At 31.3% G+C, this 24,974-nt stretch overlaps 2 protein-coding genes across 2 annotated transcripts; one reads left to right on the forward strand and one right to left on the reverse strand.

The window, feature by feature from the left end:
- Nucleotides 1-3,913: 3,913 nt before the first annotated feature.
- LOC133198441 (uncharacterized) lies at nt 3,914-14,828 on the forward strand. The gene is made up of 7 exons (XM_061334535.1): nt 3,914-4,040; nt 7,572-7,799; nt 9,075-9,109; nt 9,364-9,418; nt 11,609-11,673; nt 12,168-12,362; nt 14,769-14,828. The coding sequence occupies exons 1-7, from the start codon at nt 3,914-3,916 to the stop codon at nt 14,826-14,828; spliced, it is 765 nt and encodes a 254-aa protein (XP_061190519.1).
- Nucleotides 14,829-16,570: 1,742 nt separating this feature from the next.
- LOC133198442 (microfibril-associated glycoprotein 4-like) lies at nt 16,571-20,378 on the reverse strand. Its single transcript, XM_061334536.1, has 5 exons — nt 20,183-20,378; nt 18,808-18,944; nt 18,533-18,629; nt 18,005-18,172; nt 16,571-16,830 (listed from the first exon to the last, which is right to left on the reverse strand). Exons 1-5 carry the CDS (start codon nt 20,376-20,378, stop codon nt 16,571-16,573), a joined length of 858 nt encoding a protein of 285 aa, XP_061190520.1.
- Nucleotides 20,379-24,974: the final 4,596 nt, after the last annotated feature.

Below are 24,974 nucleotides of genomic sequence, written 5' to 3' on the forward strand. Positions count from 1 at the left end.
AACAACATGGCTGCTAGAACTATGTATCAGTTTTTACCTCCCCTTGCTTCCCATCACTTCCGTTACTACGGTTGTATTATTGAGCGGCAAATTTGAACAAATAAAAAGCAACGAAATTTTACACCCACAGTTGTTTAATGATTTTAGAATTGAATTATAAGTAATGACTCTAATTCTTGGCCAAATTATTCGAGTATAACCTGGTTTGGATCAGTTTACGCTGTTTTATAATCCGCTTCGCGTATTGTAAAGCGTAAACTGGCCTAAACCAGGTTATACTCGAATAATTTGGCCAAGATTTAGAGTCATTCCTAAAATAATTTATACAGACGAATGACCTCTGATAAACCTCTTTAATTAGTTACACTCTCATTCTTGACCAAACTTGTATCTTATAAACAAGTGCTTAATCTACAAACAAATAGTAATACACATCAAGCCTCCTATCAGCGAAGAAAATCCTCCACTCATGCCAAACATCTGTTTTCTTCTATTGTTATCCTATATGATCGACTAAACGTTAATGACTTTGCTCTACGTTTTCCCCGAGATTCCCAGATTTCATAACTTTCTATTTTTTTTATTCTTTATGCATTTGTTATGATACCCCCCTAACACAATCCTTCTCCTCCAGATTTGGTAAACATGTTTTCCTTGAGATCTTACATAATATATCTTTATTTACTGTTCGTTATCTTCATAATTCATTTCAGATGGTTTATACATACAACCAAATACCCAATATAAAACTATACATTCACAGGAAGAAAATATGTTACTCACAATACAGATTTTTACTTTTTGTGAATTTTGCTATCTTTAAAGAATTGTTTTGTTGCCCTCTCCCGACCGACTGGCAAAAAATGACCCGACTCAAAACTTTTTTAACATCAACAAACCAATTATTTTTTTATGCATTCAAAATGATAAAGTTTGAAAATTCAGCATTAATGGTGAAATTTTCTGAGAGAAGAATTCGCCACCTACCTACTGACCTATTTTTTGTCTTGAGTCGGGAGGGGGCAAAAACATTTTATTAAAATTGGGCTTATGAAGAATTGATATTTTGCAATATGTCACAGTAAACATTTCCCGTATAAATAATGCCACACCTCCTTTATGGAGAATTAACGGTGACTCGAACTGCTTAATGAATATAATATATCGTTAGTAAATTTTATACAGCGTCTTTTAAATGCCATAAATTGCAAAAAAAAAAAAGAAAAACAAAAACAAAAAAACAAACTTGCAGTATTTTACATAAATAGATGTAGGTGATATAAAGGCTTATAATAAATAATAGTTGACACATGAAGGTCAAAAAAGAAAATATAAAAATGCGTGTCTTCAGTTTAAAATATCAGCTTGCAGCTTGTAAAGAAAAAAATGTCCTTCTTGATATAACAAAGTCCATATAATCATAAAAACCAAATTCAATATATATATATATATATATATATATATATATATATATATATATATATATATATATATATATATATATATATATATATATATATATATATATATATATATATATAATTAGATCTCGCTGTCCTTATTTTGAAATTTCAAACGGGGCGTCTTGCATAAACATTATAAAAAAAACACAATGTTATACTCTCTCACATGAAAGTACTTTTTTCAAAGTGCAGGAATGCCTTATTAAGGTCAGAGGATACGTTCTTCGAATATCCGTTTTAGCATTCCTTTATAATATACCCAAAATATTTATAATTATTATCGTTATATTTTGATTTCTAAACAATTTTTAAAATGTCTGAAAAAACATAACATTTAGGCCAAAAATTGTGATATCAGCAGTTCAAGTGTTTTCAGCGTAGGATTATATAGGAAATATCATCGTCCGGGGTCTTGCACAAATGCCTGGTAATGTACATCGATTTTTTGTGAGGGAACTTCCTAAAGTAGGAGTATTTCGATCTCAGAATCTTGAGAAAAAATATATATTTTTGAGGAACGTGTCGTATGACCTTAAATAGTACAAAAATCCAAATCTTACCACATTTATCAAAAATCAAAAACATTCATTTTTTAATTAAAGAAATAATTTTCTCAGAACTTAACGAATTTTTTTTTTACCAAAAGTTAGAACAATAACTATTGTATTCCGGTAAAATACTCGATCTTTTACCGAATTCCACCATGGTCAGATGTACTCACTAACCGTATTGTAGTGAAAAACTTCCCAAATAAAATATTATGCATAAGCTGATTCCGATCTACGGAACACATCTTTTCTTCCAATTATAAACATGAAGGCAAGTTCTTAAGCATAATAAATTAAGGGTTTTTTTTCATATTTTAACGAAACCAAATCACATTTTTATTTTACTGAGTCTTATATATATCTATATATCTATATATATATCTATATATATATATATATATATATATATATATATATATATATATATATATATATATATATATATATATATATATATTAAACAAATATAAAAAGAAAACACAAGAATCCTCCGTAAAGCTTTAGCGCTTTCATTAAAAATCTTCAGAAGCTTTACATTACAAAAATGTATACAACGGTAACATAGTAACAATGATTATGACGTTAAACTAAGCGGAACGTTTAATGTCTATATTGTGACGTCATAGATAAAATACTGCAATGATGATGAAAAAGTTCGGGAAAATCATAGGTAGTTTATAAGAGACTATTAAGTTTTGGCTTTAGAATACAAATAAAATGTTTTTCTTTTTCCCGTCTCTGGATATCACTGGCACATCTGAGTTTATAAAAAGGGAAAATGTTAAATCGTTTTTTTCCACAAGTTTCCAGGTGTGCACTTAACTGGATTTGTCTATATTCAGGTGTACTGATGTGTTGCTTATGTACACGTACACGGGCACGGAGACTGTTGCCAGTTTCACCAATATAATATTCTTTGCATCCAGGACATATGATGGCGTATATGACATCTTTCGTATCACATGACATGTTGGCATTAACTTTAAATTCACGCCCGTTAAAACTATAACTCGTCCCTTCTGTAATGTAGTCACATGTGCCGCAGCGAGGGTCCGTACACTTTGACACTGTATAATTATGGTCAGCGAATTGGGAGGAACAAAGTATTCTCTTAAGGTTTTTAGGCTGACGTTTACTGCTGATAAAACGACTGTTTTATCTTATGGGATGATGATGTCGACAAATTATCGGAGTTTTACGATCTAATAAACCAAATTAACTCGGATATCAAATTCACGATGGAAACAGATGATACGCAAATGCCATTTCTCGATGTTCTTATATCAAAAGATAATACCAGGTTAAATACGGATATATACTATAAGCCGACAGATACACACCAATATCTGCATTTCGGATCGTGCCATCCCCACCATACTAAAACGGCTATACCATATAATCTCGCAAGAAGGATCTGTACCATTGTGAGCAATATTAATACGAGGGATATCCGTTTGGAGGAATTAAAATTGTATTTATTGAGCCAAAAATACCCAGAGCAACTGGTAGATAATAGTATTATGAAAGCCAAGGAGTGTGATAGAACACAATTACTTTCAAACACACGACGTGCGAAGGACGGAGAAACTATACCCTTTGTTCACACGTACAATCCGAGAAATAAAAACATCAATTCAATTGTTTATGAATTAAATAGCTTACTTAGAGAGGATGAACAAACGAAAACTACATACAAAAACTGTCGTTTTATCAGCAGTAAACGTCAGCCTAAAAACCTTAAGAGAATACTTTGTTCCTCCCAATTCGCTGACCATAATTATACAGTGTCAAAGTGTACGGACCCTCGCTGCGGCACATGTGACTACATTACAGAAGGGACGAGTTATAGTTTTAACGGGCGTGAATTTAAAGTTAATGCCAACATGTCATGTGATACGAAAGATGTCATATACGCCATCATATGTCCTGGATGCAAAGAATATTATATTGGTGAAACTGGCAACAGTCTCCGTGCCCGTGTACGTGTACATAAGCAACACATCAGTACACCTGAATATAGACAAATCCAGTTAAGTGCACACCTGGAAACTTGTGGAAAAAAACGATTTAACATTTTCCCTTTTTATAAACTCAGATGTGCCAGTGATATCCAGAGACGGGAAAAAGAAAAACATTTTATTTGTATTCTAAAGCCAAAACTTAATAGTCTCTTATAAACTACCTATGATTTTCCCGAACTTTTTCATCATCATTGCAGTATTTTATCTATGACGTCACAATATAGACATTAAACGTTCCGCTTAGTTTAACGTCATAATCATTGTTACTATGTTACCGTTGTATACATTTTTGTAATGTAAAGCTTCTGAAGATTTTTAATGAAAGCGCTAAAGCTTTACGGAGGATTCTTGTGTTTTCTTTTTATATTTGTTTAATATTGTAATCCGATTACTGAGACTTTATTTCAATTTTGGATATATATATATATATATATATATATATATATATATATATATATATATATATATATATATATATATATATATATATATATATATATATATATATATATATATATATATATATATATATATATATATATATATATATATATATATATATATAATGACAATTAACACTGGTAGTCTCTGAACGTATCAGACCGACCTCCACCTTGCATAATAAGTGCACGTGTAGCTAATGCATTGCTAGTGGCGGGCCTGATGATCTAGTATTAACGCATTGCACCAATTGTATTTTATTTTTGACATAGACAGCACACTATTTCTAAAGAATAATGATTTAGGATTACTTTTATCATATTACCTGTATCCGATAGATACAACTTTAAACATGTATTAAGTTTGATCTGTTTAAGATGTAAACATTGGAAGTTAGATCATAATTTTTCTATGAATACTATATGGAAAATCGATATTCACGCTATGTATGCAACATGATTTTTTTAAATACCAAATAACAATTGCTAATTTAATACAAGTATTTGGACTGCGTAGATGTATAATGTCTTACAGACCTGTTTTAGACTTGCTCAAGTCTCTATGTTTTTTATTTTAATTTTTGTCCTATTTATTATTGATTCCTCTGCTCTCTACCATGCAGTTAATTGTTATCAAACATAGTGAAAAAACACAGAATCCTTAAAACAAGACATTCTTAAACCTATAAGACCCCAACACTCTTAAGGAAGCATTTGTTCAATTACTAATATATTACAACTAGTTTAGAGTCTTACGGCGGTGCATTTCATATAAGTTATAAGGCCTGCAAGGTACAGTAACAAAAAAATAAAAACAAAAAAATAAATAGAATGATAAAAACGACGGCATGCTAACAACCAGATACGTCTAAATCTTGTTTCAACTCTCTTAAAGAAGCATTTAGAAATTATCAAAAAGAGAGCCCTCCCCTCCCTCCAAAATGTAGAGGCTTCTTTTTCTTGTTTATTAATTAGAAATCTGGAGTTTTTTAAATTGAATTTTGTTTTTGTTTTCTTCTAAAACATGAATTCCTCTATTATTTTCCTGTAAAGATTGAAATTATCAACAAATGAAAAAAAATAAAACAACTTTTATAGATTTTACTATAAATATCTGAAATGATTTCTATTACATTATGCAAACGCTTCGTCTAACTTTTTTTTTTCTTTTTCTAAAAAAAACATGGAATATTTTTGTCGAGTCTTAGATTTTTTTAATTCGTAATTTATTTTCTTTTCTTATTAGTATTTATATATAATAGTGAGGCTTTAAGCATCCATAAAAAATCAGCAAAAGAAACATTCTGGACTTTTTAGCTTGATGAATGTTATCTCCACATATCACAAAACAAATTATTAGCAGAGCAAACATGGACTCATGAAAATGTGGATAAGTGTAAGTAAAAGCGGGTTCTTGATTATATGTCTTACAATATATCAATTTCGCAGAACTGTTAAGGTGTATTATGGAGAAATCAACGGAATATAAACGTGCATAAGTACATATCTTTTTTAAACTAAATTAATTTTTTGTAAAGCTACTATATTATCACATGACTTTAATTTAAATTGAAATGACATTGTATACCCCGCTCTGTACGGAATTTAGTTTGGTCACTTTATTTGACAGTCACGTGATAAATGTATGTTATGTGTACTGTATGTAGGTCATAAACAAATTTCAATATTGCGAGGGCATACCGTAGTTAGAAATGAGAATTTCAATATAAAGTTGTCTCTATATAACTTGTAGTGTATGGAAAGTGCTGCTGCTTTAGATAGACTTCGCATTTTATTAGTTTAAATTTCAAGTTATTTGGCTCTAGTCGAAATATGTGTGACTTTACTATGTACTTCATTTATTTATTTTAATGAGGCACCTTGGCGTGAAACATGCATATCCTGTACACACACAAAAAGACCGGTAGAAATAATTCAATACATTCTCTCGATAGTTTTTAAATATTGGCACTAAACAAAAGTTTCAAATTTGTATTAATGGTCTACCTCAGATTTGCAAATAATACTCCGTTCAATAATAAAATCCGTATTTCACTGTGGAAAAATTACTTGATCTGCCTCTTACTGAACATAAAATGCGTCAACTCTTGGAGGCGGCGAATTCCCAGTTTTCGTAATGGCTCCGGTTCTGACGTTTTCCTGACACATAAAATATCAAAATTGTAAAAAAGCCAGGAAAACGTCAGATATTTCGGACTATTCAGTGATATGTGATGTGTTATATATAAACCTCAGTATCCCCACAAACTAAAAATAAGGGTCCAAATTTAAGTTAAATTTAGATTGAAGAAAAATACAATTTAATTGCTTAACAATATTAAAAGTGATTGACGTTTTTGTAAATTGAATTTACTTCATTAAATTAACATTTTATACATATTTGAATTTATCCAGTGAAATATCAGTCAGCGTTACTTCAACTAACATGTATCTCTCAACACCAAATTGGCCTAACTATTATCTATAGGTGTATCCGTGTCACTCTCCAATATCACGGTATGAATTTAGCCAATTGAGACATTGCAATTGGAGAAAGGTTCACGCATCCAAGATTTTATTCACTTTTCCATGCAGAAAAAGTTCTTTAAGTGTGTCATAGCTTTCAGTGAGGAATTACCTTCAAGTTGTTACATGATAGAACCACCATTTGTGTTTATTTACGGTCACCTAAATGTTTGTAGAGGTCTCATATATCAAAAAGCGCTTATTTGATTAAGATGCATTCTAAAATTTAAAACCCACCAGTTCAGCTGAGAAAAATCCGGAAAAATATGTCGGGAAAAAGACATTTTTTTAATTTTCATGATTGGTGAAAATTAGGGTCGGCGGAATCGTAAACCAAAAGAAAAAGAAAACTTTGGCCTTATTGTACATGTACCTCTGGAGTACCACACAGTAATGTTATCGTTGATATTGCAGCATATTTTCAGAGGATTTTTTTTTTTAAATAACGCGTCCTATTGTTGTAAAATGAAGTACATGAAAATTATATATAGTTTGAAAATATAAAAAATGTGAGGGCGGAGACACGTTAAGGGTTAATATGTAAAATCTGTAAAAACATATTTCATTTAACAGTTTTGATCCCCATTGATTCGGAGTCTTTGACATGTGCCCCTGGGTTTTCCGCCTCAGAGGTTTTGAAATGGTCCCTGGGATTCGTGAATGTGAGTGGATGGTGTTTCTCCTTCCATAAGGAACCCACGTCCATGTTAAATTCCAGTGATATCTGTCATCAGCAAGGAGCTCACATGGTCGTACTAGACTCGGAAGTGAAAGAGAAAGTACTCACAAAATATATTGAAAGTAAGCAAAGGAGTGGATCTAACTAAAGTTTAAAAAAAATAGGCAACATAGAATTTATTTTTAATTTGCTTATTTCTGAATGTCTGTATCAAAGAATCCCATCCATATTTTTTTTTTATGCGTTTTTTAAATTTGTTTAAAAAACCAGTCGATATACAATAAATAAACTTAATTTTAAAAACTATTTGGCAAACAACCAGAGGGCATTGTATGCTGCGCCATACAACGTTTGAATTACCATGTATGTACCCCCACCCCCCTAAAAAAAAACCTTCGTTTATAGGGATTTTTTCGTTCTTTTTTTTAAAAATTTTTTGGGATGTCTAATCTGTTGCAGTTAATTTAAATTATCCAATTTCAGGACAGATTGATGGTTAAATCTTGAGTAGTTAAACATTGTTGTTAATGCAACAATTCCTATAAAAAAAATCAGTTCTAATTAAGCTAACAATTTACACTTTTTTCTGATTGAAAGGGAAATAAAATGCCATATATACTCGCCTCTAAGTCGGATAAGGGATATAAAGTACCGTATACAGTCGCCTTTAAGTCATTTAAGGGAAATAAAATACCGTAATATACACTCGCCTATGAGTCGGATTTGTTAGAGGTAACGTTTGGGCCAAACCTCAATCTCCGAATTATACGCGAGTCAAAAAAATATTTATTTTTTTCTGGAAAACGAAACATGGTATATATTTATATAACTGATTACAAAGGTGAGAACATATAGGTAGATCTAAGGTTTCAATAAGAATACACGTACAAGTCTTTACAAATTTAATTATCTCAACGATAAATAGTCCATTAATGATCAAATATCGATGTCGTACTCAAACATACTCTAAAATAGGAGTAAAGACACTAGAACATTTATCTGAAAGAAATTGCCCCCCCCCCCCCAAAAAAAAAAATAACCCTAACCCTGACTTACAAATGGGTTAGGGGCAAATTCTCTAAAATTATATAAAATATATATAACCCGGATTATAAAAATATATAGCCCGACTTATACGCGAGGAGTATATACGGTACATGAAATGATATAACCCGACTTATAGGCGAGTATATACGGTACATAAAATGATATAACCCGACTTATAAGCGAGTGTATACGGTACATAAAATGATATAACCCGACTTATAGGCGAGTATTTACGGTACATAAATGATATAACCCGACTTATAGGCGAGTATATACGGTACATAAACTGATACTTCCCGATTTATAGGCGAGTATATACGGTAATAGAATAGTAAAACTTTTTATTTCAGAGATGAATTTTTTCAACATATATCAAGAAAGAAATGTAAGTGAGAGAGAGAGAGAGAGAGAGAGAGAGAGAGAGAGAGAGAGAGAGATTTGTGTGTGTGCGAGAGAGAGATGAGAGAGAGAGAGGTGAGAGAGAACGAGAGAGAGAGAGAGAGATTAATACTTATTTTTGAATTATTGTAAGATCAAAATTCAAAATTCATGCGTTTCCATCAATTCCTCGCAAAATGCTTTTTTAATTAAATATACCTTCCAGCATATATAACGTACATCATTCTATTGCATTCACAGGAGCTTTTTAAGATTGCTCAGAGGGAATGGGATGTTGAGACTGAAAAGAAGAACTGTAAGTATTAAGGTTCATTGACCGCCTGAAAAGGGAAATAACTCTTACTGGAATAAATTACTATTGTTTCTGTAGAAGAATCTAGTTAATTGGCCATTTCTGTCAGTTTCTGCACATTTTAATCATAAATAAGATTTTTATAAGGAAAATAATTTTAAAAAGCAAAGAAGAGTCAATAGAGGGAAAGTGATACTTCAGATTTAAAGCTTATCTCAAATAGTGATGTATGGTTACTGATTATTACAAAGAAGAGTCAATAGAGGGAAAGTGATACTTCAGATTTAAAGCTTATCTCAAAGAAGAGTCAATAGAGGGAAAGTGATACTTCAGATTTAAAGCTTATCTCAAATATTGTTGTATGGTTACTGATTATTACAAAGAAGAGTCAATAGAGGGAAAGTGATACTTCAGATTTAAAGCTTATCTCAAATAGTGTTGCATGGTTACTGATTATTACAAAGAAGAGTCAATAGAGGGAAAGTGATACTTCAGATTTAAATCTTATCTCAAAGAAGAGTCAATAGAGGGAAAGTGATACTTCAGATTTAAATCTTATCTCAAAGAAGAGTCAATAGAGGGAAAGTGATACTTCAGATTTAAATCTTATCTCAAAGAAGAGTCAATAGAGGGAAAGTGATACTTCAGATTTAAATCTTATCTCAAATAGTGTTGTATGGTTACTGATTATTACAAAGAAGAGTCAATAGAGGGAAAGTGATACTTCAGATTTAAAGCTTATCTCAAAGAAGAGTCAATAGAGGGAAAGTGATACTTCAGATTTAAAGCTTATCTCAAAGAAGAGTCAGTAGAGGGAAAGTGATACTTCAGATTTAAAGCTTATCTCAAAGAAGAGTCAATAGAGGGAAAGTGATACTTCAGATTTAAAGCTTATCTCAAAGAAGAGTCAATAGAGGGAAAGTGATACTTCAGATTTAAAGCTTATCTCAAATAGTGTTGTATGGTTACTGATTATTACGTTTCATTTGTTCTTACAACGTTAAAAGTACATGACCAGCTTTACTTGAACGTTTTACTGACTACTGACGATTGACTGTAACAGCCAACTAACAACTTGTTGTATGACAAACGAGATGATCTTAGCTCTTACAACGTCATATTTCCTTATTTATCGAGTATTATCTGCTATCACCATATTTTCTAAATATGAAAAAAATATGACAGGCTTCTTTTATTTCAAGTTCACTGGGATAAATCGAGTCGACATATGAATGGAAGTAACTATTGTTAACTGATTATACGTCGTCAATATTTCTGAATATCGAATTGAAGGCCACAGCAAGTGCTTTCTTCTTCTCATGTAGAAGTTTTAATTCTGCTTCATATAGAAACAGGTCGGCTAATAAAAAGATTCAAAAAGAAAAAAAAATGGAAAAACGGGAGGGGGCATACCCCAAGTGCCTGTGAGTAACGGAGCATAATTAGTGCCCATCGAAATTCCAACAGTTTGTTGGCAGATTTGGTCTCTGAAGATATGATAAATTGTTGATGTTCCGCATGAGAACCCAAATTAATTTCACGTCACCTGACTACATTTCACGTCGCCTGACTACATTTTACGTCACCTGACTACATTTCACGTCACCTGACTACATTTCACGTCACCTGACTACATTTCACGTCACCTGACCACATTTCACGTATCGCTTTACTCGATCTACTTTTCAAACTTCACTACCTAAACTACATTCACACCTCATCCTATCTTTTTTTTTTATTTCACACCTCATTTAACCTGACCTTCATTTCATACCTCACGCGCAAAAAAATTCTTTCTTTGATCATAAAGAGTTTCTAATGCAAAGGTAATGTATATGTACATGTTTGAATGCTTTTCCATATAGTATTTTCTATTAAATTAATTTGTCAAAAACGTGTGCACAAATTTAAAATTCGATACTTCTATCCAAGTTAATCAATTTCATGGTGAATTAATAAAGTATCACTTTCTTAAAATAACTCCATTCTGTTTAGCTAATACACACTTGATTTAAAAAAAAAAAAGAGCATTGATGTAAAAAAAAATCAGTGCTTTATTAGCAAGAGACTTGTTATGGTATTAACAAAACCGATGTTATTAACACATTTTTATCAGGATAATACATTTCGAATGAAAATGTTATGCTTTGCATACCTAGGACAGTCTTGGTACAATTTTGTTTTTCTTTGCAGTTTGTGCAGATTACATTAAACACGGTGTAAAAAGTTCTAAATATAGACACATTCCTAATGCAAAGGTATGTACTTAAACAATAAAATGCTTTCTTTGGTTGTTAGTACGGGAAATAATGTTGCAGCTGTTGCAGAGAAAATGCATTACCAGCGTAATCGTAATTTTTTTCTGCAATAGCTGCAACGTTAATTCCCCTACTAACAAACAAAAAAAGACGTACGTTTTATTGTTTATATTTATAGTTGTACAAATAATCATTTAAAGTAGAATTAAATAGATGGAATTGTGTATTATTGGTATGTACGCCATTGTATGTTTCATTGATGGAACAGCCACTTCTCAAGAAATCTGTAGAGGTGATATGCTTAGCGGTGTTTACCGTGTGAAAAACGGCAATAGTTTTCTCAAGAAATAAAGGAGATGATATTCAGTGGATGTAAATACAGCAAAATGAGCTCGAATACTATTCGTTATTTCCATATATCTCATCATAAAATTATTTAATTATCTGTCCTTGACCTATGTTTCGTGTCCTTGACATTATCTTGTACATGTAAGATTCCTCTAGGTTCCCTTCCACATCAGCGAGCTAACCTTACTACGCCACCTGGATTCTCCATAAAAATTTCGTCACTTCCGGGGGCGGGAATGGGCGCATGGGCGGAGACCTTCGTACCTAAGTTCACGATCCTCTGGGTTTATGAAGGACTTATTCACACTGTAGACCGGAAAGATGACTATCACCCATGGCAGGTAAAATTATCTGAAGAATCATTCAAAACAAAGTACAATATCTCATCAACACACAGGACATTCTATATATTCCCGATATACAATGTTTGTAAAAGAATGTTTTAAAGGAGAACATCTAAAAGTTTGACATCAAAAAGGCTGTTAAAATTACTACAACAAAAGAAAAATTTAATCTTTAATCAATCATTTGTATCGAAAATTCTAATGTTTTGATCCATATGATGATTTGTTAAAGAAAAGTCAGCACAATATATGAATGTTGAACCTATGTTAAAATCATCAGTTAAAAAAAGAAATTAATTTTTGAGAATTCATCAGGACATGAACTAGGACGCTTCACGCTGGCTAACGCGCTTCATGATAAATATGCAGGCATGAAGCATTGTAGTTCATGAACCCCATGGATTCTCAAAAATTAAATTCATTTCTTATATTTACATTGTTTTCTAATGACTTACCACATATTTTTGTCATTCAACGATCATTTCTGAAAAAAAAAATTGCACTTTATTTTTTTTTATTTCAATTACTTCACAATGAAAATATTCTAACTCATACCACGGTAGTTCATGAGAATAGGAACTTTTTTCTAATTTGCAAAGTATCTTAAGGAAAAATATTTGGAAATGAAAATAATTGAGATGTTAACGTTCTGAAAGTTTAAATAGTGTTAAAATTAATCGCATCTGCCCGAGCCTTTCCTGCAAGCTCGGCAGTGTATGAAATTTGTAATTTTTCAATTGTTTTTCCATTTTAAAGACCTTGGTTATGGTTTCAAACACCATTCAACGATACTTATTTTCCTTTGTTCTTCAAATTGAATTTTAGTTATGCCTAGACTGGCTTATGCTTACATGTATCAGAAAATTGTACTTTTTTACCTAGGTCGAAAATGGGATACTTTCCCTTTGAACATCTGTTGGTTTTCGATACATAAGTTCAATTTTATCGATTTATAAGTTTTTAAAGGGTATGGGTGTAGAACAACAAACAAATTATATAAATAGAGTTTAGAACGTTTATATGTTATGACACAGAAATCAGTATATCAATAATGATATTATTTTCTTTCCTTTTTCTGCAGAAGTTGATCTGAATGGGTTTTTGGAAATTCTGTGCAAATGTTTTGACATTTAACAATGAAAGACTAATTTTTGATAATTGGACACCTGTGACATATCAGAACTGGAATCCAAACGACGAGGGTGAGACGACAGTTGATCCTATCTTTGGCCTCCTTTTGACTAATCATAACGACGGTAGGTGGCGCGGGGTTACTGAAAGGAATTATACGTAATATACAGGAGAAGACGGACTAAAACTTCCCTTTATTTGTGAGGACTCACCGTTTTATTTGGAGCCGGAAGAGTGTTATATTACGTAATGTTTCATTGTTTTAAAATGAAAATAAAATTTTGCCACCATTATATTTTTATCATTGGAAAAATGCAGTGTTAGACTAGTCAGTAAAAAAAAAAATGTTAATAATTGAATGGAATCTTCTAAATTTTATGTAATACATTTGTCTTCTCGGGAGAGATTTATCCTCAAGTTTTTAAATAAACTTCGGATAGCTTGTAGACAGAATGCATATTGTGGCGTCTCGTTATCTTCGCACTTCTTCAGGGAAACTTACATTCCGATCTCTTTTTTCCATAGGTAGAAAAAAATACCTAACACCAAGTGTTATTATAAAGTTTATGCACCCGTAATCGAAGATTCGGGACCAGATATATTTTGCTCTGACCGCCCGTCTGTTTTTCTGTCTGTCTGTCAGTGTATCTGTTTGTCTGTTAGTCAGTAAAATAATAACATTAACCTTACCCATAATTTTTGATTGGTTAAAGAATGGTTTTCAATCCTTTCAGGTGTATTCCATGCGAAAAGACCTTTCCTAGGGTGTAAATATAGATGACCTTTTAAACTTGATCTTGGAGTTTGACACACTTAAAAAAAATTACCAAATGTTAACCTTGGTCATATCTATTGAACGGTTAAATCAGATAATTGCATGCTCCACGTGTTCATTTCTTTTGACAAGACCCCATCTTGGGTACCAACAATATTGACCATTTGACGTTGATCTTATGAGTTTGACCTACATTTGAAAATCTTTAACCTTGGCCGTAATATCTGAATGGTTAGTGCTAGGGCTTTAATATTTCACCGCTTTATTTCTTGTGGCAAGAGCTTTTCTTGAATACCTCAGACTTTGACCTACTTTTAAAATCTTCGATCACAACTTTTTAATGGCTGATTCTAAACCTCCCATATTTCACCTGTGTTTTTCTTCTGAATTTCAATTGTGTACTATTAGTTTTGGTCCTTTGGCCTTGACAAGTTTTGACTTACTTTTGAAAATCTTTAATTTTGGCCATAATTATTGAACTGTTGGTGCTTTTATAGCTTTTAGATTTCAAAGATGAACTCATTGTGACAAGACCATTTTTTGAGTACCAAAAATGATGATCTCTTGACCTTGACCTCAGAGTTTGACTTGCAAATGACAACCTTTGCTATATGCCGCCATACGAGGGCATCATTGTTTCCCCGAAATTTTGTTGTTTTAACATCAGCTCCTAAAAACTTTTATTCTTTACTGGACGACAAGTACCAAACAGCAGTTTATAAAATTTTTGGATATATGTATCATAGTCCATACACCGCATAATAGAGAATGAATTGTCTCAACACACACTTAAGCATTTAATCATTTTTTTTTAAAGATGTTGTCCCATAATATTAGCGGTGTGTGCAAACAAAATGAGAAACGTGCGCTAGCGACTTATGAAAATTTGTTTCCACACACCGTTGGAGATTCGAGACTACATCTTTCAAAAAATAATGATTCGATGCTTATATATACTTTTTTTTTTAACTCCTTGCTTTGCTTCTTTTTTAAAAATATTTGTATTATTCCTCGGGTAAATTACAATTAATGGAAGTAAACGTGAATTTTTATTTTCGCTTATGACATTGCACTTGTACGGCGTTGAACTTTTCTGACAACAAAATAAATTGCATACTATAACTTTTTTCGTCCCCGTCTTTGTTACAGTGTTTTGAATGGGTAGCTGTCAACACATGTTATAACCAAAGTACTTGTGAAATGTAAATATATCTATCTGCGTTCCAACTCGACTAAAAATTACAGTTTCTATATGTCTTCGATGACGGATCTTGTACATTCAAGAGCGGAAAACTCTAATTTTTATTCTTTTTTTTTAAATAAAGTATATTAAGTATATAATGGAATATGTCTGCTCATCTATTCAAAATACTGCATGCATGGAAAAAAAATGGGGGATATCTCTTTTAAGAAGCATAATCCTGGATATATTGTACTGCGGTACATGAACATCCAATGTAACTAATTATGATTAGGTTATGAAATATCTTTAATACAATGAAACCTGTTTTATCCGACATGCACTTGGAGAAAATAAACATGATGTGAGATTACACAGTGTAAAGATAATAGAAATTATTAGAAATGAAATTCAATGTCGGAATTCACGGATTGTACAGCTGTCGGAGAAAACAGTTCCCACTGTAATACGTTTAATAATAGAGCAATTTTTATCTTAATTATCCGTCAAGGCATCTTCATGTGGCAGTGTTCGTAAATAAGAACAAAATATTTCTAATTTCCAATTTATTACAACACATATTATGTACAGCTTTAACTGGGTACATTTGGTAAGGAAAATTGATAAAACATTATTGCTTCAGCAAATAGTTCAACCACAAAACCCCCTTCAAAACACAATCCTTCACAAGTTTTCTCTCTTAATATATAACATTGTCTAAAAAAATTGAATAGAATCCCATGATAAATTTAAAAATTGTCTCTTTTAGTAGAAATATTTTATCTGACTGATTGTTGGTCGTCGTCAATTTGAGGCCTGGTCTCTCAATTTTGAATGTCCATCTGTTGTAAGTAAAAGAAAATAATAAAAGTATTAAATAATGTTTAAGAAAAATAAAAGGGTTTGTTTTATTAAAAAAATAAAAGAATTAGATAAAGTTTTATGAAAAAATAAAAGAATTAAATAATGTTTTATGAAAGAAAGTAAAAGAATTAAATAATGTTTCAGAAAAAAAGAAGGGTATGTTTTATACCTCATACAAATTTTCTAATAACCGTTTAAAATGTTCAAGGAAATATCAAAGAGTAAATACGGGTTTTAAGTTTTAGTGTTGTATACCTAGTGACGTCTTATTAACATTATGGTCTGCCTCACATTTGTCCCCCACTCTACTGTAGGATGCCAAGGTCTCCACCATTCTGCCGGGGACCATTGACCGTTAAGGAAGGCGAAGTAACAGAAGTTAAACCACCAGCCTCCTCTCACGATACTGACAGCAGCACAGTTACCACTACTCCCGTCATTATCTCTCTCTGGTGTGCTGAATGACATCCCTGACAGATCACCGACAGAACTCACCGTGTTTAACATACTGTCACCTGTAGAGAAAATACATCACAGAGATCATTGATTGATTGATTTAAGCAGTGATTCATTATTTTATGCAGGATATAGTCTCATAACTGCAGCAGTATGTGCAAACGAATTGAGTAACGAGCTTTATCGCTTATATTTACATTTTTTACTCCTTGCCTTGACTGTGAATTTGATTTAGATTTCAAATTCCCTGTATTATCCCTAGGGTAAGTTGTAATTAATGGAAGAGACATTGCAACAGATTCTGTTCAATGTTAGCCAGAATTTTGATTTTGATTTTCACTTATTACGTAGCATTTCCACGGCGTTCAACGTTTGTGACGACAAAATAAAACGCATACTGTAACCTTATGACCCCCTGTCCATTCTATGGTGTTTTGAATGCCGTATCTTTTCTCACACTTTATAAGCAAAATACATGTGGAATATCAATATATTACATTAATTTTATTGTCAATAATACTGAAGTACATCTAAGATAGACGACTTCTCGTGCTGTCTTCTGTAAATAGCGATAATGTTTATTAAAAATACAATACAAAATACAAAACGCTGTGCAATTTATAAAGCATCCTTTCTAATGGAACAATAAACTCCAGGCGTGTTACACTTTTAAAGTATGATTAAAAAAAATAAATAAAATAATTGTAATAATAGAGACTTTGCCTTTAAAATGTATAAAATGCAATACGAAGCAAATCATTCAAAATAATAAAAAGGTAAGAAATGATGTACCTGTAAATGTTTTAAAATATTAGATTTTCATTTAATATAGAATAGGTATTGTAAAAGTGTAATGCGTTGCGATTTTTTGAATTTGATTTTTTTTTATTTGACTATGTTACGGCTCAAATCATTTTCTTTAAACATTGAGCTTTCGAGAACATGTCACATTATATATCAATTACGTGCTGTAATTTCCTATTCCGTAGTAGTTCAAAATGTGGATAATTGAAAAAAAAAATAAAAAAATAAAAAAAAAAAAATTCGTAAATTATATCTACGAATGATATCGTGAAATATTAAAATCTTGGAATTAAAGACGTTTATGGAATATTAGAAAAAAATATATCTGTATATTTTTTCAACAACTTAATAATTGGTCTATGCATAGAAGTATATAATTTTATACTTGATTCGTAACTAATTTTAAGAACTTAACTTAATTACACATACCTAAGGTTCCCGTGGCAGGTCCTGCTAGAAAGAGTTGATATTTCTCTGTTTCATTGGAAACAGAGAATCGATCGTACATTTCATACAGCGTTGTACCATTCTGTACAGTGATGGACACATAAAGGAATGGGTTCTTTTCTTTTGTTAACTGATGTATTACGTCATTTCCTGCATTTAGGTATATTTGAAATCAACTGTAAAGTCTATTGGAATACAATAATTCTATTTTAAATATGAATATACATTAATGAAATATCAAATTATTTTCCTAAGCTGTAGACATTGATGCTAAATTTGGTATCTTTCAAAGACCATGCCGCTGAGTGATGTAATCCTCTCGCTCTCATTTGTTTTCTTTTTTATTTCAGATTGTAATTAAACCTGATGTGTGAGTATTGTCATGAACATATAATCCAGACTTACAATTAGATGTTTGATGCGATTCCATTTTTTATTTGGCACAGTACAGCAATTTTGGAAAATTTTGAAGCAGATGAAAGTCCTTATTTGATAGTGATTTACACTTACCAACCCAGACATCCTGTTCAGGTGAACCGAAACCATTTTTATAATCTGTCCAACTCCTGTCAAAACTCAGAGATCCGTTTACGCGTTTTTGGATTGCCTTTCAAAGTGAAGAAAATGTATAGCAATACAATTCATTGTTTCAAACAATTGTATGATCAATATATTATGATATAAACTAAAAATATTCATATTTTATTATTCTTTATTCTTTTGAACAACGGAATCACTAAATATGAATTATATAATCCACCCTAATTTTGAAATAAAGTACATACTGTCCATCCTCCGCCCATTGTTACCATATCACAGTAAACTCTCACAGGACTGGTAATGGTTCCATAGGGATAAATTTCATACACTCCTGAATTAGTGTGACCATCTTTATAAAGATCCTTACAATCTATGGGAATAACTAAAGCAGAAAAATAAACTGACAATCTACAATGATAGAATCATTTGTTGAGGTTTCAGCGGTATACTAGTATGCTTTTATAAAATCTACATTATTGTTTAACGCTGAGTTACCAGAATCGCAGTATATATTAAAAATTTCAAAAGATTTTTATCCCACCGCTTTTTCCTTTAATTTTCAGTTTAGTCTATAACTTATATTAAGCATTTATTGAAAAACAACCCCCCATTTTTTCCTTACTATTTGAAATTGTATAAACTCTCATCTTTATTTTCCCTATTTTTTTCTGCGTTGACATTATACTACATGTATGGCCTGCCACCAAAAAATTGATTGCTTCAGTCTCCTCGGCTGGGTGACTTGGTGGTACGTTTATTTATGTATGATTTATTTACTTAAAAAAAAAGATTTATTAAATATATTTATACGGTCATGCAGAGGCCTATCCATTTCTACTTCACTAGGAAAGTGTTGAGAAGAGGGAACAGTGATTTGAGGCTGGAAGTATAAGGTGAACAAATAAGAAAAATAAAAATTCTTATCACCAATGAACGATTTATCCTGATAAGATTAATCAAATATATACACAGGTAGCAAGAGGATACATAATACCTGTAAGAATGATTAAGGTTAATTGCTGAAGTTGTTAACCACAATGTAGATTATGTTAAACCGCTCCTCATTACTAAACATTATTTAAGTTTCACAAATTTGTCAAGTCTTTAATCTATAATTTCTTATAAAAAATACCGGATGGCAGAGAATGCTTAGTAGTCAATGGCGCAGGGTTCCCATCTCAGCTTTCAGAACAGTTATTGCGAGATAATAATTTAGAGTTACTAAAGCTTGAAGAGCATCCTCTTTTTATTTTTTAGTAAATTATAAAAAAAAAAAAAACTTTCTTATGATTAAAAGTGGTATAATGTTATGATGCTTAAAATGAAGTTCATTTCTGTATTGTCACAGTGTAAGCTCTGATATTATTTTTTTCATTAGTATTTCCTTCACAGTAGAAGTTCAAAATTTTTATCAAAGATAATACTAACAAAATGTAAACATACATAAAAAAAAAATAATTTCTTCAATTTCAAATTCAGTTTTCATTCAAAATAAGATTAATTAGAATAAATAAGTAAATAGACAGGACTATTATTTAGATTAAATAATGTTGAGCGATAAAAACGAATGATGTTTATGTGAATTGTGGCAAACGAAAAAAAAAATACAATTATACATACAGTCATGGGAATAATATTTCCAGCCCCCCTCATGAGACATCGACGACGTGAAAATTTTCTTGTGGGCACGACATTTCTTCATCTGAGGATTAAATCCATAGAAACTACACTCCCTTTGACAGAGCGCTGCACACTCTCTCACTGATGTAGAATTGTATTCTCCTAAAAGATCGTCATTTGATTTCTTATCATCCATTTCCAGTTTTGCAGTATAATTCCGCGAAATAATGGTAGACTGAGACACCGCAAAGAAGACAAAAATTAAATAGATAGCCCAAAGAGCGCCCATATCGTAATTTGTATTTAAAATACTTGCTGCGTTGCTGCGTTCCTGTAAGAATTTGCAATATGGTATACCAAACGCCAAATGTAAATATCAAAACATATATCAGTTACCCAAAAGTGATTGGCTAACTGTTACGTACTCCGTATGTTTCATTCATTAGAATATTGATTTGTTGAATCCTATGTAGATTACCATACATGTTTACTTTGCAAATCCAAATATTAAAATGAAAGTTTGCTTCTATTTAATGCAAAGTTCATGTCTATAGCATGTCTAATATTAATTCAGTGTTATGTGTTTCTGAATTAGCTATCCTTAAATTATCGAACTTTTAAAATTATTTTCTTCATTAGATGAAGATTTCCATCTCCTAATAAAATTAAAATTTAAATATTTAAAGGTCACAAGGACAACTATCTTATTTGACAATAATATATAGATTTTTTCTTCAAGTGTTTCGACTTTTGTTTATACTTTTAAGCCTTAAAAATCAGTCAGCAACACCTTATTATCTGTCTTATTTAAAATCTTAAAACATTGTCAAATAAAAAAAAAAATGGGGAAGAAAACAATCAGTGGTCGATCTAAACTGAATACTCAACAATACAAATCTGTAAACAGGGCATAAAACAAGGACCCTGGAAACTTATGAGGAAGGATCAGGTGTCTAGCAGGAGTAAGCATGCTCTGTTGTCCAGTCAAAGCCTCCTTTATTGATAAACATTGTGTAAAAACAAAGTGTATAATTGATATGGAAGACGAGCAATTGAAAAATTGTATTTTCTAACTAGGTCCTTATAATGACAAATGAATTAATTAAGTGTAAATGTTTTCAGCCAGTCTTTTTTGTGATGTTACGATTTTTTTGTTGTTGTTGTTTTTGTTGTTGTTGTTGTTGTTTTTTTGGGGGGGGTTTGTGGATTGAAATAAAAATCATGTATATTTTGATTATTCTGAAGTCTGTTGATGTGGATTTCAAGTTTTTATTATAATATTGATCCTTCATACGAATTTTAAAGCATATGGTTTTTAAAAATATTAAAATAAGGGGTTTCCACAAATTATACTGGATAAATTAAAAAGTAAATTCTACGGAGCTTAATTTTATTGGATATATTTTCTAATATAAGAAAGACATGCTCTCAAAAATATCATTAAAACATTTTATATGAAGAGATCCTCCTTAAAAATAGTAAGTGTTCGTATCATTTGTTTTAAAGCTATTTAGAGGGGATAACCTGAAATTTATATGCAATCAAACCTCTTAATTTCGATGGGACTTGTTCCTATCCTTTAGATATATTTATACACAATAGATCAATACATTTAAATCATCAGTTGACACTAATTTCGAGAAATTGTGAAAAATTTGATTTATTTCAATATGTTTCAAATCGATACTTTTTCCGGTATTCTGAATAATTGACGTTCTAGAGTGATACCCATCTGCTTTTTTTCCCTTAAAACAGATACAAGGTCCATGATTTTGGGTACTCCACACAATCTTCCAGTCTCAACTGGAACAATTAATTGTTCTTCTGTGTGGAATTCGGATATGGCCAAATAGTTTACTATTGCATCATCGTTCTAAAAAAGAAATATTCTAGGGTTCGAAATGTTTAGAAAATATGTGCTTTGGACTCCTTATCACTTCAATATATCCATGGTATTCGAGATATCCGTGTTCAGGATACTAAAGTTTAAGTGTGGTTTTCTTAAAAAGTCCATTTTTAATGAGGCAAAATACGTCCATGTTTTCTTCTCTGTCTAAATGATTAATCCTGCCAAAGATTTTACATTTATTTTAATATTCGATAATCGACGCAAACGTTAGTATCCTTCACTATTGCTTGAATCTAATATGATAACATTTATAAGGATCCTCTTTAGAGAAAACAGAAAAATGTTAAACAGCATATATGATATGATGATTTCAGTTTTTTTTTTTTTTTTACCAATTACCTTTAAGCATTAATGACTCAATGCAGTTTATATGAATTTCATATGGACCCTCAGTTCACGATGTTAGGTACCTTTTATCCCCTGATCCTAATATCATGCCTATTTTGCATTTTTTTTACTTGTCAGTCGCTCTAGAATGACGTCACAAAAACATTTTAAAACCGAATAAATCAAGGAAACAATAAAAACTTAATTGGAACCAAATTTAATAAAAGTAAACTTATACAAACCAAAAAAAAAACCCATAAAACTAAAAAAAAATAAATAAAGAAAGAAAGAAAGAAAATAAATGAAATGAAATGTTAAACTGTTTATAAAGTTCAGAATCTTGTTCAGAATTTCATGTTTCCCTTTGGTGTATTTTCCGAATATATAACATTAAATTTTCAAACAAATCACTTTTTCAAACTTTCACAGACCTTACGGTAGTTTTTAAGTCTTGGATTTAAACAAAGAATTTTTAATGATAAATGTTCAATTCATATGCTGTTATTTCTGCATCAAACGGACGCTCTCATCCTGGAATGGCTATTGCAGCAGCAATAGAAAATCCAGCACCCTTGAAAGAGAGCCGTTGTCATCATGTATCGATAATCATTCACCTGTTTTGGAGATATTTTGGGTTGCGAAGAGCATAATGATTTCCGATTTGTATTTCAAAGCTTATTTATCAGATAAAGCCTTTACATTAAAAGCTTCTCTAGCCCACATTTACTCTTATTTATTAGATAAAGTCTTTACATTGGAAGCTTCTCTAGCCCACATTTACTCTTATTTATTAGATAAAGTCTTTACATTGGAAGCTTCTCTAGCCCACATTTACTCTTATTTATTAGATAAAGTCTTTACATTGGAAGCTTCTCTAGCCCACATTTACTCTTATTTATTAGATAAAGTCTTTACAGTGGAAGCTTCTCTAGCCCACATTTACTCTTATTTATTAGATAATGCCTTTACATTAAAAGCTTCTCTAGCCCACATTTACTCCTAAAGTAATATTGTCCGGACACGATTCTTTTTTACAAAAATTATCATGAATCTTTGGGACATTGATCAGGAAATGTACATGTGATTGGCTGCATCCTCAAGGAAAGCTTTATATCATTTTAAAAATAATGAATAGATCACCAATAAGTACAGCAAATTGCACACACACAGAGAAAGAGAGGGAGGAGGAGGGATTTTTTTTTTTTTTTTTTTTTTTTTTTTTTGGTCTGTTTAATGTATGCAACATTATATTTCCATTGTGTAGGTCGTACATACAATTATTTTTTTTTTTTTTTTGCTTCATATAAAGTATACCTGTAAATAAAGCAGATTAAGCTAGCTCTAATTAATATAAGACATTCATTTGTTTGCATCATGTCTATGAATCTGATCCAATGATAAATTTTCATTACCCGTTATTTTGTGAGGCCTATATGTAGACATTTGAAGAAAAACTTCTTTCAAAATTCTTTTCACACGTAGATCTGTATGTACATGCCAATGTACCTGACTTGAGATTGGCATATTATTTGACTCATCGTCGTTTGATTGGTTGTATGCTGTTTAACGTCCCATTCAATTTTTTGTTCCACTCATATATGGGAGTCACCGTATGCCTTCAAATTTAACTTAAAAGCACATAACTTTTCTGCACTTTATTCAACAAGTCATCAGGTTAAATTAGAAACTAGAATTTTTTTAATATCATAGACAAATGCTTCAACGTTAAAAATGGAACTCAGAAGTCTTCAGATCCTATGATTGGTCATCAACAAAATTACTTTGTTAAAAAATAACTCACTAAAATAACTGATTTTACATACAAATATTCTGAAGTTAATATTTAAAGGATGCTGATGTTCCTTATTGACAACATCTATGTAGTCTTTGGAGACCAGATCTTCCAACAAATTATGGGAATTCCCATAGGTACTTACTGTGTTCCTTTATGAGCAAACCTTTTTGAGGCAGAATTTATTTAGAAACCTCAACATAAGAAGAAAAAAAAACTTGCTGTAGCCTTCAACTCGACATTCAGATTTATCGACGACGTTTCATCAATTCAGAATGGCTACTTCCATTCAATTCAGTGCACACAAAATAAAAGACACAACAGAGTCTGCCACATCTGTTTCATATTTGGATGATTTACAAGCTATAGACGATAGGGTCAACTAACATCTAGATGTAATCTGTATGATAAACGAGATTAACTCAGAGGATGCTTATTCATCTTAAACATCTGATCCCATCTCTGGAATTTCCAGAGTCCGTGACTTATTCCGTGTTCACAAATTTGTATTGTTCTATGATTTGTTTTTATATCGATCACTTTTTTATATCAATGTTCGTTACCATCATGTTTTTCCCCCACTTTCCCATAATCAATTTTTTTCATTAATGAAAAAAAATTCTGCTATCACCTGCATTTTTTTTTACTCCCAACCTATTCGATACTGAAGAGCTTGCTGCTCTTAGTAGGATTTATTTTTAAACTGAAGCAGGATACTGACAAATTAATTGGTGTCACAAGATTTCAACAAACTTGTTTAAATT

Source organism: Saccostrea echinata, unplaced genomic scaffold (genome assembly GCF_033153115.1).
Source record: "Saccostrea echinata isolate AGI-Se365-2 ecotype Australia unplaced genomic scaffold, CSIRO_AGI_Sech_v1 ptg000033l, whole genome shotgun sequence".
Lineage (NCBI taxonomy): Eukaryota > Metazoa > Mollusca > Bivalvia > Ostreida > Ostreidae > Saccostrea > Saccostrea echinata.

Excerpts from the sequence above, each read along its gene's own strand:
- LOC133198441 (XM_061334535.1), top strand. The coding sequence starts at position 3,914 with ATGTCATATACGCCATCATATGTCCTGGATGCAAAGAATATTATATTG. Across the intron at positions 9,110-9,363 it reads ACATATATCAAGAAAGAAAT|GAGCTTTTTAAGATTGCTCA; the intron begins GTAAGTGAGAGA and ends TTGCATTCACAG. Across the intron at positions 9,419-11,608 it reads TGAGACTGAAAAGAAGAACT|TTTGTGCAGATTACATTAAA; the intron begins GTAAGTATTAAG and ends TTTTCTTTGCAG.
- LOC133198442 (XM_061334536.1), bottom strand. The coding sequence starts at position 20,378 with ATGGATGATAAGAAATCAAATGACGATCTTTTAGGAGAATACAATTCT. Across the intron at positions 18,945-20,182 it reads GAAATATTATTCCCATGACT|TTATTCCCATAGATTGTAAG; the intron begins GTATGTATAATT and ends TTTCTGCTTTAG. Across the intron at positions 16,831-18,004 it reads ACCTGCCACGGGAACCTTAG|GTGACAGTATGTTAAACACG; the intron begins GTATGTGTAATT and ends TTTTCTCTACAG.